This window comes from Palaemon carinicauda, chromosome 5 (assembly GCF_036898095.1).
Source record: "Palaemon carinicauda isolate YSFRI2023 chromosome 5, ASM3689809v2, whole genome shotgun sequence".
Taxonomy (NCBI): domain Eukaryota; kingdom Metazoa; phylum Arthropoda; class Malacostraca; order Decapoda; family Palaemonidae; genus Palaemon; species Palaemon carinicauda.
In genome coordinates, this window is record NC_090729.1 from 171,219,111 (window position 1) to 171,235,914 (window position 16,804).

The 16,804-nt window shown below is 34.6% G+C and overlaps 1 protein-coding gene across 4 annotated transcripts in view; it reads right to left on the minus strand.

Moving 5' to 3' along the window:
* The window catches only part of LOC137641612 (uncharacterized), a 29,321-nt gene extending 13,946 nt beyond the window's left edge, over positions 1-15,375 (minus strand). For all 4 annotated transcript variants that reach the window (XM_068374344.1, XM_068374343.1, XM_068374342.1 and 1 more), the window contains exons 1-3: positions 15,197-15,375; positions 6,002-6,111; positions 775-5,869 (exon numbers count right to left, since the gene is read on the minus strand). In XM_068374344.1, the coding sequence (XP_068230445.1) occupies positions 775-5,869; positions 6,002-6,049 (5,143 nt within the window). In that variant the 5' untranslated portion in view covers positions 6,050-6,111; positions 15,197-15,375. The remainder of the gene's footprint in view (positions 1-774; positions 5,870-6,001; positions 6,112-15,196) is intronic.
* Between the last annotated feature and the right edge of the window lie 1,429 nt (positions 15,376-16,804).

Below are 16,804 nucleotides of genomic sequence, written 5' to 3' on the forward strand. Positions count from 1 at the left end.
CACTGTAATTGTTCAGTGGTTACTTTCCAATTGGTAAGGGTAGAAGGCCCCTCCAGCTATAGTAAGCAGCTCTTCTAGGAGAGGGACACTCCAAACTCAAACCATTGTTCTCTAATCTTCGGTATTGCCATAGCCTCTGTACCATGGTCTTCCATTGTCTTGGGCTAGAGTTCTCTTGTTTGAGGGTACAACTCTGGTACAATATTTCGTTATTTCCCTTCCTCTTTGGGTTATTTTCCCTGATGGAGCCCTTGGAATTGTAGCATCCAATTTTCCAACAAGGGTTGTAGCTTAGCTATTTTTATGATAATAATAATAATAATAATAATAATAATAATAATAATAATAATAATAATAATAATAATAATAATAATAATAATAATAATAATAGATGCAATTTTGTTTAGACGAAGAATAATGCCCAAATGCGCTAGTTTACTCTTTTTTTTTATTTCAATAACACAGTATTCTGAAAATATCGGATTATCTGAAACAAAATTCGTGTAACATTAAGAATGGTGGCAGGACTAGACCCAAGCCTTGTATATGTTAAGTAGTACCTTAGTTGTTAGATACTGAATTCATATCTTGTTTTAAGACCTGTATTTAATCATTTGGTTTCAAGTATTTAGATTTTGTAAACTATTTAATCATGTGATTTTAAGTAATGAGATTTTGTAGAGGTATAAATTACAAACTCTATTCATATCTTGTTAAAATTGAGAGAAGATAATCCTTCTTTTAGATTGTTTAAAGACAAATTTGGTGACTTACCTTTTATGAAGACTGTAACAAACTTGACCGTGAAGAATTCCAGATTATGGCTTGTGGCAACTTCAAACTCAAATATTTTTTCACTTTCCTGTGAGATTATCTTTGTTAACCACTCCTTGATGCGACTCCTTCTCGTCAAGCTTTCATGAAAGCACAGCTGAGATTTGATAACGATAACAAAGTAATTATCTCCATAATGGAAGTTGGATTTTGTGTTGAAAAAGTCTCTTAAGTTCTTTGAGGCTTCCACAAATAACTTATGAGAGCAGTGCAGCAGTGCAATCATTGTATGTCTGCCATTGGGGTTTTGGAAATGATTTAAGAAATTTACGAATTCATCATCATCATCTTTTTGTATCATGGCAGGGTATTTTATAACTCTGTTGACTGTGAATTCTGTCTTGAGGTACTTTATGAGAATATCAGATGAATTGCATGCAACATACTTATCTTCTTGTAATGATGTCTCTTCATTCCATACAAACATATCTGGAATCCAGGTTTTCAGAGATTGTTTCCAAATAGTAAATCTGTTATACTTAATGACCCATAAGCCTTTATCCTGACATTGATTATTGAGAGATATATCTTCAAAAACTTCCCATGTATTGTATTGGATATTTCTTTTCTTTAACATGTAAATATTCAGTAGCACAAATGAATAAACATGGGTTTTTTTAAACGGCACTTTTACTCGGTGAATTGTTGAACTGTGCTTCTTTATGCCAATGACTCCATACTTTTTGCTAGGACCTGTGTATTCTTCTAGTGGATGATCAACTTCATTTTCATAATATGCGCTAAATTTCTCAAACTCCTTTATTGGCGTTTCATTCACACTACCATCTACCTGGCTTTCTAAGTGCTTCAGTACTTTAAACAAAGGGACAGTTTTTTCAGTTAGCTGTCCATTATTTCTTTTCACTTCTGTGTTAGTTTCCTTAATTTCATAAACATGTCGAATGTTATCATCTAACATGAAAATCCAGTCTAATTTCAAAAACTCTGCAAACACTTGAATACAGCGACGAGCAAAACCTATACCCCCAGACATTACATCCCTTTCTGCTCCTTGGAGTTTGTTAGGAATTTGTAAAATGGCATGCGTCGATTGCCAAACCTTGCAGTATGCCTCAAAATCGCTACTCCTTACCGCTATTACCGCTGTATAGAGACAAGGTTTATAATTTCCTTTTTCCTCCTGTACCATTGTGTGATAGATATTGACATTAGCCTTGTTATGTCTATTGTATGATGGAATAAATATCCAGTACTTTAGAGTTTCAGCTTTTGATGTTGTAGCTATGTTGCTGACAAGAGAGTCCAAGTTTATTGTTGAATGCTTTGTGTAAGGTCTGATACGTTGTAATAAGCTGGAGTACTGAAAGTTTCGTGGAACCGATATTCTGAAATTTGCTTCCTCTGCCCGATCCTGGATATTACTAGGGAAGGAAATTTCATGAACATCACTTTCAAACATAAAGCTACATTTGGTACAGGATATGTGCTGTTCATAATTATATAATTGGAACTGATTTGTTTCAGGTTCCGAAGTAATAGACTGGAAATTATTCTTCCTGGCATTTTTCTTTTGTGTTCGTTTTTTAAATATGCTGCGAGGAATTATTTCAGGAACCTGACCTTTTCCATAAGTTCCATACAAACGAGTGTATTTACTATCTTGTACAGTTTCTGCTATGCCTGGTGCCCTATCAATATCCTCCCAATAAGGATACATCCACTTACTTTTCTCGTTTATTTCTTGTGCATCATCGATGCCATCTGACATGTCATCATCATCTATTTCTTCTTCATCATCCATTTCTTCATCGTTATATTTTTCTTCCAAGCATATCTTTCTTCTTAGTAGTGTTATCACTTTCAGGTAAACTCCTGTCTTTCCAATCTGAGGCTCTGAGCTGAGAAGGATGCGATTTACATCTATGTCTTTGTTATTATGATCATAGTGTTTCCTACTAGGACAGGGTAAATTCTTATTTTGTGTTAACTTCTCCAAAAGCAGATCTTTCTTTCTTTTGACCAATATCTTTGAATCAAGCTGTAGTCTTATGTCTGGCGACACCGTAACCGAAAAATATGTTGCTCCATCATGGAGTGATTCTGTTAACATGGCAGCAATACTTTCACTGGTTAAAGCATATGGTAATTTCCTTATGGCTTTGTTTTGATATCTACAAAGCCTTCCCAATTCTTGCACAAAACAAGCTAAATTAAAAATTCTTGTCCTCTTAATGTGGCATAATCGTGAATCCAAAACACTGAAACTTGGTGGGAATGTATCTCCCAGGCGACCTTTTTGTATGAGAATCAGAATGCAGGGAAGACCATCAAGGTCCTCATACTTTTCTATTTCCTTATGCACGTGTTTGCATTTTGTACATACCATTAAGTTTGATAGTTGAATAATCTCTCCAGATTTATAGGTACATTGACAGGTGGTGACTGTTTCTTCATCAGTGTAAGTGCATTTTTTGGGTTGCAGCCTTTCCCATAATCTGTATCTTGGAGTTGTTTCATTATGCATTTTCTGGTTTTTGTCAGTTAAATCATCTCTAAGCTTTACATTGCTAAAATCCCTTAGTATTTCGAATGAGTAATCAACAACACTAGATATTTTCCTAGCAATACAAAGTGTTTTATACAATTGGTTTCCAGTTTCTTGGGTTGAAGTTCGTATGATGTTCATACCACCGTTCAATATTTTCAAATCTTTGAGAATTAGATTCCCAATGATTTTCCCTGTCTCTGATTCTTGCAAAATTTCGTTAACTACATGATCACATAATAATTCCTTTGTTATTGCATACTTGTGAAGATATGATTTTTTTTCTGGTGTTATTTCATTAAATGCTTCCTGTATTTTATTCAATCTTATGTCATCTAAATGTAACTGACAGGAAATTAAAGACCGCACCAAATTCTCTGCTGGTTTCTCAAAATATATCCTAACTTGAAACTTTGTCAAACTATCTTTGAACTCTTGATGAACCTTTTCAGCATAGAATGCTAAAATATCCTCAAATCTCTTGACATCAACAGGCCTTATCTCCTCGTCAAATCTTGATTTTGATAGTTCATCTTTAAATTTCTGTATATATTCTTTCCGTTTTTCTTGATAGCCTTTGGAGTATAGAAATAAATTTTCGAAATATCCACTGACATTTTCGAATGAAAAAGGAAAATATCTCAGTGCATTGGTAACTATAATAAGGTAGCTGTATTCTGAAGCCAAAAGATTATCAAAAGTTGCTCCATTTCTTTTATTGGTTATATTTCTTGCCATTTCTTCAAATTTTGTGTCGCATCTTATTAGCTGGTCGCAAATTTTTTCATTTCTCATAGAATTTATATAATCAGTAAGTGATATGTATTCACGCACTGAACCTAAGCTACTAACTGGACGGCACTCTTCTAAAAGAAAACTGGAATTTAAGGGAGGGACTTCGTACTCATCACCTACTAAACCCATATCAGCAAGTTCAATGCTTCCCTTGACTTCATTGTAAGTAAGAAGTTTGTCAGTGTTATTTATAGAAACCGTCAGAAGTATAATTCCTTCCCCATAAGTGCTAAGTAGGCCAAAATTGGAAATATCTTCACTTTGAATTTTGTCTCTTTTTAGGAATCCCACTGTTCCATATCTTACAGAAAGAACCCATTCTCCATCTATTGTTGATAGTGTGATATATTTTTCACTACCCTTTATCATAAATTCATTGTTGTTGCCATTAGGGAAATGTTGACCTTTCCATGGAAGGAAATCTTCCTTATAACTATTTTTTTTAATAGATGGAGTCTCAACACAAAGTTGCACAACACCATTATTTTGACTTAGTGGTATTTTAAGTATCACAACAACTCCCTCTTCAGTTTTAATTCTAAAACTGTCGGTCCACATCACTCTGTGTAACATCTTGAAGCCATCTTTTCTCATTTTAATTTTTTCAGTCCCTGTTTTAATCATAAAACCATCATTTTCGTTCTTATAGAATATATCAGTTCGTAAACGAGAATTTTCTGTGAGGAGGTTATATGGTGTAGCAGTAACGAGCAGCAAAATTACATTACTATAGACAGATTTCCCGTGCTCATCTTTTCGGCTCCATTCATTTATCAACAGACTGTGAGGCTTATCGGCAGTCGTTGCACCCCAGTGAGCTTCATCTGCGATAATTAGAAAAAGTGTTTTAGGATTGTTAAAAACTTCTTCTTCAAACTTGTTATGATCACTTAGTGTTTTAGAGTTGTACTTAAATACTTTATTTCTGGCGGCTTCTCGTGCTTTCTTATCAGACCCTTTATAATAACTTGCTGGAAAACAGCCAGATTCTTTACGACTTAGGCGCATCCATGTTTGATCTTCAAGCATGTTTATGTTCACTGTGTATATGCGAAAATCAAACCTGTCAAAATGAGAAAGCGTTTTGCCATGGTAATGATCGTATATGGCCTCAATACGGTCAACAATGTCATTTGCCAGACATATTTGTGGTGGATAGTAGGCTGGTATCGGTGGTTTTTCTATAGTTTCACTTGTTTTATAATCATCTGGAAGCTCCCCTAAATCTTCTTCTACCACTTGTGAATCATCTCCTGATATTTCCTCTAGTCCAATATGGTCTTGTGATTGGTCATGCTCATCTTTCTCTATACTTCTTGAAAGACGTTCTATAGTCTTTCTTATTTTTCCCTTCGGGTCAATATTTCTATCAATTCTTAAGATCAAACCCGATGCAGAAGAGTCACTGCCTCTCATATATGTGATTCCGTTGTGTTTGTTTTTTGCTTGTTGTATCAAGTCTTCTGAAAAAAAAAATGGTTTTTCAATCCATTTTTTTCTCGTTTTCTCATTCGGCTGTAGGATGCTCTTAATTTTTCCTGGCTTTGAGATCACAGCTTGGATAATTGCCGCATGACAGGATCTCAGGTGTTTATAACCTATAGCATTTCTGCAAACAAGGTCTTCAGGCCAGAAGTAAACTTTTTTATGGTCGACAAGACATTCCAGTTGAATTAGAAGCTCTTTAACCTTCTCTATATTCTCAGGTTTTTTGCTGAAGACTACGAAATAGTCCTGCAATAATGAAAGGGAAATGTCAAGGATGCAGAATTACTGCTATGAAACTATGGAAAATATGTCATCAATATACCTATCTATACAATATGAATCTACAAGTTAATCTTTGCTCCACAGCCATCTGCATACCTCATCAATTATCCTGGTTTGTGAAATTCTTGGCATTTTGCTGAGCATCTAGTTCCAAACGCATCATGAACGAAAGAAATTCCAGATTTGTCTTACCTAGTCGTCATTATCTAATGATATTTAAAAAAAAAAGGAAATGATAGATTAGTGTATCACATGATGGTCATATTAAATGTATTTTGGTCAAATTTTCAAGTATTTGCTTCATCTTTAACAAGTGAATCTAATAAATGATTTACAACCTTGACAGCTTATTCATCCCTTAAATCTTCTCTTGTCAATATATGTGAATTGTAAGGTATGGGGCCTAATGTTAAATTCCAGTAAGATGTTTTTCTTAGCCATTGACATATTGCTGATAGACCGTGACTGTGAACCTTGATACAAATCGGGAGATTCTCCCTTGTTCTCTCCCTTTGCATCCATCATTACCAAAGAGCGTAGTAGTCTAGCAGAATGGGGACCAAACGTGGTTTTAGGGTACCCACAAAGTTTTTTGCGGATTATATATCTTTGAGACATGCTGATTCAAAATCCACTTGATGCCACCTTGGCACCCTTGAGCATTTTGCATAATATGCTAATTAAGTCGGCCATTATGAAAATTTTGTTTTTAGGGTATAACTTTTTTATTTGACCAGATACAAGGGAGATCATGATGTCTACCCCCAGGTTTAGAGGGTCTCTGATTCTGATGATACCATTTTTAACATGATTACTAATTTGCATATGCATGTTATGCTAATTAGGTGACGGTATTAACGCAAATTGGTATTATAACTAGAGTATGCTTACTTCACCGAATAAAATTGTATTTTGGTGCCTACCACATATTTCAGGGACTCTGATTATCAGTCCTTTCTATTCTATTGTCTTTGCATATTAATAATTTTGCTAATTAAAGTCAGTATTACTTTAAGTTTACATGAAGGATGATGTTATTGCAGTGATCGGTCTGTTATTTCTAAAGCAAAGATAACTGTTATTCCAGTGTCTTAACATCACTTTGTGTAGCTGTTAAAAGCTAATAATGTCTAATTAGTTTGAAACAGAGAATAGATTGTGTGACACGTGGAGCTAGAGGTGGCAAACATGCAACTCGTCAACGTCATCTGAACCTTTCAAGTCTTTTGCCCCCTCAAGCGGTTGTGTTGCAAGTCCATGCAAACAAAGTACAGCTGATTGATATCATCTGTAATCATCTGGTGGAGCTCTGTGTAACCAGTGGTGAACCCATTCACAACAAGATAGTTGTGTGTGGTCGGGACCCAATTCCATTTGAACTGTTCTGCCGTTATCAGATTCATCGCAGGGACCTCAGAACTACCCATGAAGAAGCTGATGTCACTATGATCTATCAGATACTGCAAATTGCCCAAATGGACAGTGTAAAGACAATAAAAGTCATTTGTGATGACACAGACGTCTTTGTTCTCTTAGTGCATTTTTGTAGCCAGGAAAAGTTGAACTGTGCCCTGATCATGGAAGCCACAAGCTGTGAGCGGATCTCAGTTGACATACAGGCCACAGTGAAAAAACATGCAGCAATAGTGCCAAATCTTTTGGCGGCCCATGCGCTTACTGTGTGCGATACCGTTGCCAAGCTTCAGGGCATTGGAAAGGGAACTATGATAAACAAGCTGGTGAAGCAAGGACACGCTTTCCAATATCTGGGGGATCTTGACTCATCATTGGATAAAGTAATGGCAGAAGCTACAAAGTTCATTTCTGCATGCTATGGCAGCAAGGAGAGGGACGACTTGTCAAAGGCTCGCGTTGAACTATGGTAAAAAAGATGGGCAAGAAGAACATTACAGCCGCTCCAGCCTTAAAGACCATCCCACCCACAACTGAGGCATTTAGAGAAAATGTCTTGCGTGCCCATGTTCAAACGGCAGTATGGAAATCGGCACCCCTGCCGGACCCTCCATCGTTTGAGCCTACTGACTATGGGTGGTCTCGTGAAGAAAGCACCAAAACACTGATCCCAAAGACTCTCCCACCTGACGTTGCCCTAGCACCTCCTGAGGTATTAGAGATGCTTCGTTGTGGGTGTTCAACCAATGAACCATGTAGTTCTCAGAGGTGTGGCTGTAACAGTGGACACTTGCCTTGCACATTTTCTGTGCATGTCGTGGAGAATCAAACTGTCGAAATACATACAACCAGCAAAACGATGAGGCTGATGAAGGGGAGGACTATCAAAGTGGTGGAGAGGACAGTGACTTGCTAAACTGAGTAACGAAAAACATTATGACTACTAATTAGCATAATATATGCAGTTTATGCAAATGACTATAGTTCATCATCCTGGAGGTCTGTGTAGCAGTCTGGGACTAATTAGTGCAATCAGGGAAATGTTACATGTATCATTGTTATATTTTGCCATAAGTCGGAAATTTCAACCATTTACACTAAATTTATGCATATGCAAATCCATATGGAATGCAAATATATGCAAAAAAGGCACTAATAATGCCAAAAGTAGAATCTGAGACCCATTAACATTGGGAAAGGCATAGAAATTACCCTCTTAATGGCAACATATGCAAGCTTTAGTCAAAATACCAAATTAGGGTAATTCCCATCACCTAATTAGCATAACATGCATATGCAAATTAGTAATCATGTTAAAAATGGTATCATCAGAATCAAAGACCCTCTAAACCTGGGGGTAGACATCATGATCTCCCTTGTATCTGGTCAAATAAAAAAGTTATACCCTAAAAACAAAATTTTCATAATGGCCGACTTAATTAGCATATTATGCAAAATGCTCAAGGGTGCCAAGGTGGCATCAAGTGGATTCTGAATCAGCATGTCTCAAAGTTATATAATCTGCAAAAAAACTTTGTGGGTACCCTAAAACCACGTTCACCCAAAAAAGGGCTCCATTCTGCTAGACTATAGTAAGAATATTTTAGTTAACTCACGTGCTACTAGATTTTTTGTACTGAAGGTTAATAATTATCCATACACACTTGTATTTTTTAATACAGGTGTCTGTATACGTAAATCTGATAAAAGCTTTCGATCCCATTTGTGCACAAGTAATATTTCCACTAAAACCCTGAGCTTTTACTTTGGTTGTCTTAATTATTTCCACTTACCTCGTAAGCTATTAACGAAAAAAATTTAAATATAAATATATTTATATATATATATATATATGTATATATATATATATATATATATATATATATATATATATATATATATATATATATATATATATATATATATATATATATATAGGTTTACATATTTTGTAAAAATAAAAAAAATCTTAAAGGCATCATTAGTATAATAAAAACGAAAATACTGGATGTACATTACTGTGGGATTTCTGTCCACGCTTTAAATCAGTGACCTCTCTTCTTTTGAATATCTTTTTTTTTATTATTATTATTATTATTATTATTATTATTAACGTCCTTTTCCTAGAAATTGAGAACACCATAGGTTGTCGTAGAAGGCTTTGGCTATATAACCATCTTTGAAAAAAAGTGAAAAAAAAACCTTGTTCATTTTGCGAGAGGGGAATCATGAAAGGCTTAAATTGATAGCCAGAAACATTTCCACCGAAGAGTTAGGCCTAGATGGTTTTAAAAGTATCTTCCATTTAATTCATCTTCCTCTTGTTTTGTTAAATTATTTATAGTTTATATAGGAAATATTTATTTTAATGTTACTGTTCTTGAAATATTTAATTTTTCCTTGTTTCCTTTCCTCAAGGGGCTATTTTCCCTGTTGGGGCCCCGGGGCTTATAGCATCCTGCTTTTCCAACTAGTGTTGTAGCTTAGCAAGTAATAATGGTGATAATAATAACAACAAAGTGTAAATGTAAATGTATGTGTATTTTCAGGCGTTCCCTTTCAGCACTAGTCGGCACTAACATTGAATCTATGAAAATTATTACGATTCTTAGAACATCCTTTACTTACTGTAAATGCTTTATTGTAGGTAGATAGCATTTTCATATTGTTCCAGTTTCGTTTCGAATGTTATTTTTGCCCTAGTCTGTATCATCAGTAGGTTATTATTATTATTATTATTATTATTATTATTATTATTATTATTATTATTATTATTATTATTATTAGGAAGCTATAACCCTAGTTGGAAAAGCAGGATGCTACAAGCCCAAGGGTTCCAACAAGGAAAATAGATCAGTGAGAAAAGGAAACTGGAAAAGCACTCTGAGAGTGCAGACCTCAGCCACGACAGCTTATTTCTCGAAAGCACTTGCCTTTCCCAGAATCAATTTAGACCATAGACGTATTTGAAGTCTGTGTAGAACTTTTGCTCAACCTCAACCTTGACCTTAACCTTTGACCTATAACTTTCGACCTATAACTTTCAAAATTGAATCATTTCCATGTCTCAACATAATAATTATTTCCATAAAGTTTCACTACACTACGCGTAAAATTGTGGCCTGGAAGGTGTTCACAAACAAACAAACTGACAAACAGTGGCAAAAACATAATCTCCTCCCAACTTCGTTGGCGGAGGTAGTAAGGAAATAGATAAACTATAAGAGAAGTAATAATTAGTATAGAATATTTTAAGATCAACCTGTTCAAATTTAAAGCATTCGCTGCAACTTGGAACTTCTGGTATTCCACTGATTCAACTGTCCGATTAAGAAGCACGTTCCACAATCTGGCCACAGTTGAAATGATATACTTTGTAATATTGAGCCTTATTAATTAATTGCATATCTAACACTACTTTCTAAATGCAAAAGATGGTCAAGTGTTATGAAAAATATTATGCAACATGAACAAAGAACAAAGACGGCATCGCTAGAGATTAATATCTAGATCAGGAATAAGAAATTTAATAGATTGCTTGTTTTTGTCCAACAAATTACGCAAATTACGATGAGTCAGCAGCTTATGACAAGACAAGAGAACAATACTTGAAACAGGGCAGAATGAAAGAATTAAAACACTTCCTCCGAGTACATTGATCACCGAAAATCTTAAAAGACTCGATAAGCCATTTTTTGTGAGAAATTGAAGAAAACACTGACAGAATGTGTTTCTCAATAGCATATTTGCAATCAAGAATCATACCTAAAATTTTAAAGGAGTTTTATAGAGATAAAGAAACATTATCAGTGCAGAGATCTGGATGTTGAGGACCCACTGTTCTTGACCTATTTACAATCATAATTTGAGTTTTGTTAGGGTTCAGCTGTATGCCCCATAATTTGCACCATGGCTAATTTGACTATGTCTCTATTAAGGAATTCAGCAACCCAAGATCTGCATTCAGTAGATGGAATTGAGGCAAAGACAGCATCTGCATATGCAACGAGCTTATTTTCTAGGATAAACCACATATATGTATACCTGTATAGTAGGAAATATAATGGGCTAAGAACACTATCATGAGGAACATCAGATATCACATTCCTATACTCACTATGGTACCAATCAGCAACAACTTTTACAGTCTATTGATTAAAAGTTCAATAATGATGCTAAGAAAAAAACTACCTACATCCTACTGTTTAAGTTTGAAAAGAATGGTCTCATGATTAACACGGTCAAAGACAGCACTAAAATGAAGGACAATCGTATGAACTTCCTGATCACAATCAAGGGATTTCTGCACAGCATTGGAGGTTGTAAGAATGGGTTCACATGCTCCAAGGCTTTTGCGAAAGCTAAATTGCTAACTATGGAACAAATAATTAATGAGCATACATATTTAGAAGTTTCGACAAAAGATGTCCAAAAACTTCGGATAATAAGGGAATTGTAGAAATTAGGCAGTAGTCAGCTGGGCCATATCTACCAAAAACACATCTCCATAATGGAGTAATATTGTAATATCTCCAGCAAGTTCTAAAAGAACTTGTTAACTTGCGGAAAATATACTATGCTTACTGTCGAACACGTCAGCCAAAAGAGTTGCCTTTTCCTTTGGACAGTAAGTGACAGTGCCATCAGGTTCAAGTAAAGGAGGAACTGTTAAGTCTACAGCAAAGAGTGCAGATTTAAGGGTAGCCCACCACTAAAGTTCCTGGGTTGTACCAGAAAGGGTTTCTGTTAAGGAAAAATTGTATTCCTTTTCAGTTGAAGCTTAAACTCGCTGGAAAGCAACTCTTAGCTAAGTATAGTTATTCAAGTCAAATTTGATCTTTTACCCTTCCAAAGATGATAGTCCTCTTGCTTCTCCATATCCGCACGTCTACAATCCTAATTGAACCAGAATTTGTCTTTCACTCACGGATGACATTATATATATATATATATATATATATATATATATATATATATATATATATATATATATATATATATATATATATATATATATATATATGTGTGTGTGTGTGTGTGTGTGTGTGTGTGTGTATATGTATATAGATACTTATATATATATATATATATATATATATATATATATATGTATATATATAGACATATATATATATATATATATATATATATATATATATATATACACACACACACATATATATATATATATATATATATATATATATATATATATATATATATATGTGTGTGTGTGTGTGTGTCTATATATATATATATATATATATATATATATATATATATATATATATGTATATATATAGACATATATATATATATATATATATATATATATATATATATATACACACACACACATATATATATATATATATATATATATATATATATATATATATATATATATGTGTGTGTGTGTGTGTGTCTATATATATATATATATATATATATATATATATATATATATATATATACACACATATATATATGTATATATATATATATATATATATATATATATATATATATATATATATATATATATATATATATATATAACATAACGGTGGCTCACGCCCCTACCAGATTCCATGTGTAATGTTAAGGCATGTTTTAGTAAACAAAAACAATTTAATTTCGATCCTTGTTAACAAAATATGATGAGATAGCAGTTACCAAAGGATGGGGCTAAGTATGATTTTAGTTTTTTCCAAACCAGGTAAAAATTGTTTTCAGCAACAAGTTACCATCCAATTGTATTGACATCCTTTCTGTTTAGGATCATGGAGAAGATGGTAAATACAAGATTGATGTGGTGTCTCGAAAAAAAAGGTATTTTGCCACTAACCTAATTGGGCTTTAGAAGAATGCATTCGGCAACAGATGCATTTGTGGTTTGAATCCTCTATCTGCAGAGCATTGGCTTCTAAACAGGATTGTGTGTGTGTGTGTTTTGTTTGACCTTGCAAAGGCATAGGACACTACTTGGAGGCATAGACGCCTGTGGGAGATACATAATTCTGGATTACAAAGGGAATTGATATTATTTTTTCAGATTTTTTTTTGTTGGGGGGGGGGGGGCAACATTTCTTTCAAGGTAAGCTTGGGAATTTTGTCAGGATGGAGTAGTTCCCCCGGACAGTGATGTAAGTGTGACTGTTTGCACTAGCTGTGAATGGAATATTTTATATCATCCCCAAGATATTCTTCCCATGTTATATGTAGAGGATCTGTTCATGTCATTGGTTAGAACAAATGTATTTGATTGTAAGAGTGTGTCCACACTAGCGACAAAACATATCGACAACACTGTGTACAACTTTGTAGGCAACAAGTTGTTAGACTGTTGACGAAACATTGTTGTCGAGCGAGATGTTGGTAGAGATTTATTGGTGATATGTTGGCAACTCTGGTGTGGACAAGTCGATGTGGTTGGAGATACCCGGACAGACACACAACACCGAGAGAAAAGATTGTTCAGTTAATTGAATGTTATCGAGGATACCCATTGCTATGGGATCCGACCCATGCACTATACAAACACCGCTTCAAGAGGGCAGACGCCTGGCGTGCAATAGCTGAAAATATTCAGATGGAGAGAAATGAAGTGGAGAAGAAAATGAAGAACCTCATGACACAGCTCCGAAGAGAACTGAAAAAATGTCAAGAAAGGAAGTCTGGTGATGGAGCTGAAGACGCATGTAAGAGTCAGTAGTTCGCGTTCAGCATCATGCTGTTTCTAGCGGACAAACACAAGCCACAAAAGACCTATGACGCTGGATATCAGTAAGAAACTGTGCATGTTAGCATATTAGTATTTATTAGTTTCTTTTCTCATTTATATTATACACTAATTTTGTGTCAAAGCAGAACACATGCAATCGCTGCTTTACACGCATTTTAATTTGGTTTCAGTAAATATAACATCATTGTAATTACAGGTATACACAGTGCGTCCTGGCACACCGACATACTTTTCAAGTCTAGAATGAGGTGTGGACGGCTTCACCAAGTTGACGCGTGTTGCCAATATGCTGCCAGACATTGTAGCAGACAAAGTTTCATACATTGTTGTCAATATGTGTACTGATGGTGACTGTAAGGTTTCCAACTTTGTTGTTGATATGTCAGTAGACACGATGTTGCCAGTGTGGACGCACCTTAAGGAAAACTCAACTCATAATTGACAAAATCATAAGATGGCCCAATAAAAAGCCCTTAAGTTTTTTATGGTGGTCTATTGGAAATGTCCTTACCTGGCGATATGATGGACTGGAGTTCTAATCCCCCCTCAATCTCGATAGTTTACCTAAGTGTCTGCAACCTCACTATCCTTGTGAGCTAAGGATTGGGGTTTCGGGGAACCTATAGGTCTACCTGAGGAGTCACCAGCAGCCATTGCCTGTCCCTCCCAAGTCTTAGCTTAGGTGGAGAGGGTGTTGAGCACTCATCATGTTTTACATATATATATATATATATATATATATATATATATATATATATATATATATATATATATATATATATATATATATATATATATATATGGTCAGCCTCTAGGGCATTTATTGTCTTGCTTGCTAGGGCATTGTCACTGTCCCTTGCCTCTGCCATTCATGAGCGGTCTTTTAACCTTTAAACAGTCTACACCTTTTTATGAGATGAGTGCATTCAAATCCTAATATATTTATCAAAGAACAATGTATTCCTTGTACATCAGAGATCCGCTAGTTAGGATTGATTTTTGATGAGGATACCAGTCTTCTATTGCACCTGTGGTCTAGTATGAAATAAATATATCTTATTCTGAGAACAGACCCATGCAGATGCCAAAGAAATGAAATGAAAGCAACGAAAAAACAAAAGTAATATACTTACTTCAAATGGGATAGGAAGTGACCAAGGCCAGGGGAAGAAGACACTACGTGACTATTCACTCGAAGAATCGGTAATATTTCTGTCTTGAAGTTCACTTCTCACTTGCATTGGTTTCATGACCTAATTCTCACAGAATGAGGGAGAGAGGTTATTGCAAGTACTAGTAGTGTCCAAGGGTTATTTTGCTCTAATCTTATCAGTTGCTTTAAAATTACCTTGTAGCCCGTAATTCCTTATCAGCCAATGGTGCCAGCATTTCTAATATGCGTTCATTGCGAGTCTAGTACCTTCGTCTCTTCTCTGCTCTGCCAGATGTATGATGAAAATCTAATCTTTAAAAGTTATATTTGTAACTGCGCGGGTAGAAAGTAAAGTTTACAAAAGGAAATGCTAATTTCATTTTTTATAATCCATTGCATTTGTGAGGTACTTTCACGAACCGTATACGTTAATGGAAGTTACTTTTAAACTGGTGGTCGCTATTATTCAACGTCTCTCTGATTTACTAGACATCATCTTGGGTTGTAACCAATCATTTAGTGACAGTGGTAAGTTATTATTATTATTATTATTATTATTATTATTATTACTTGCTAAGCTACAGCTCTAGTTGGAAAAGCTAGATGTTATAAGCTCAAGGACTCTAATAAGGAAAATAGCCCAGCGAGGAAAGGAAATAAGGAAACAAACAAACTACAAGAAAAGTAATTGATAATTAAGATAAAGTATTCCAAGAACAGTAACAACATTAAAATAAGTCTTTCATATATATTATAACTTCAAAAACAGTAATGATTTTTTTATTTTCGTTGTGAAGTCTAGGCCAGACGATGGCCGACTTTCAGTTCAAGTTTGTAACGGAAATGGCCATCGTAAGTAGGGAGAGTGACGTAATGTTTTCTAAGGCCTTGTTGCCAAGGAAAAATGATTGTACAAAATAATTTATGGTGAGAAATAAAGGAAATGTTACAGTGTATTAGGTAGTGATATATTTGAAATGAATTAGAAATTTTCCTGAGATATATATAGGATAGCCGTATATGTATCTGGTAAATGTAAAATTTGTAGGATAGTATTATATAAACGACACCTCAATGACAGACCTTGTGGCGGGGGGGGGGGGTGGGGGGGGGTTGCGGTTGATAAAGCTGGCATTGTACTTGACACGAAGTAGACGTTGCATCACAAAACTATTTTTTACCTTTTAGTCTCACTTTTTTTTCCTACGGTTCTTGGTTTCCCGTTTTACACATTATGTTGTTCGCAAGATAATCTTGCCATATTAAATTAATCCCAACCGAACACGGCCAACAGCTACGTAGAATTTTCTTTTTGTAAAGTGCCAGAACTTATCACTATTGAATTATGTTGCGCAAGTTTATTAACCGTAAATAAAATTATCTTAGATTATATACGCAATAATAGATTGGAAACAATTTATGGACACAGGTTTATTGTATTTAGATTAATATGCAGCACTGATATACTATTCATACATACACACACATGCGTTAATGTATGTATAATATATATATATATATATATATATATATATATATATATATATATATATATATATATATATACATATATATATATATATATATA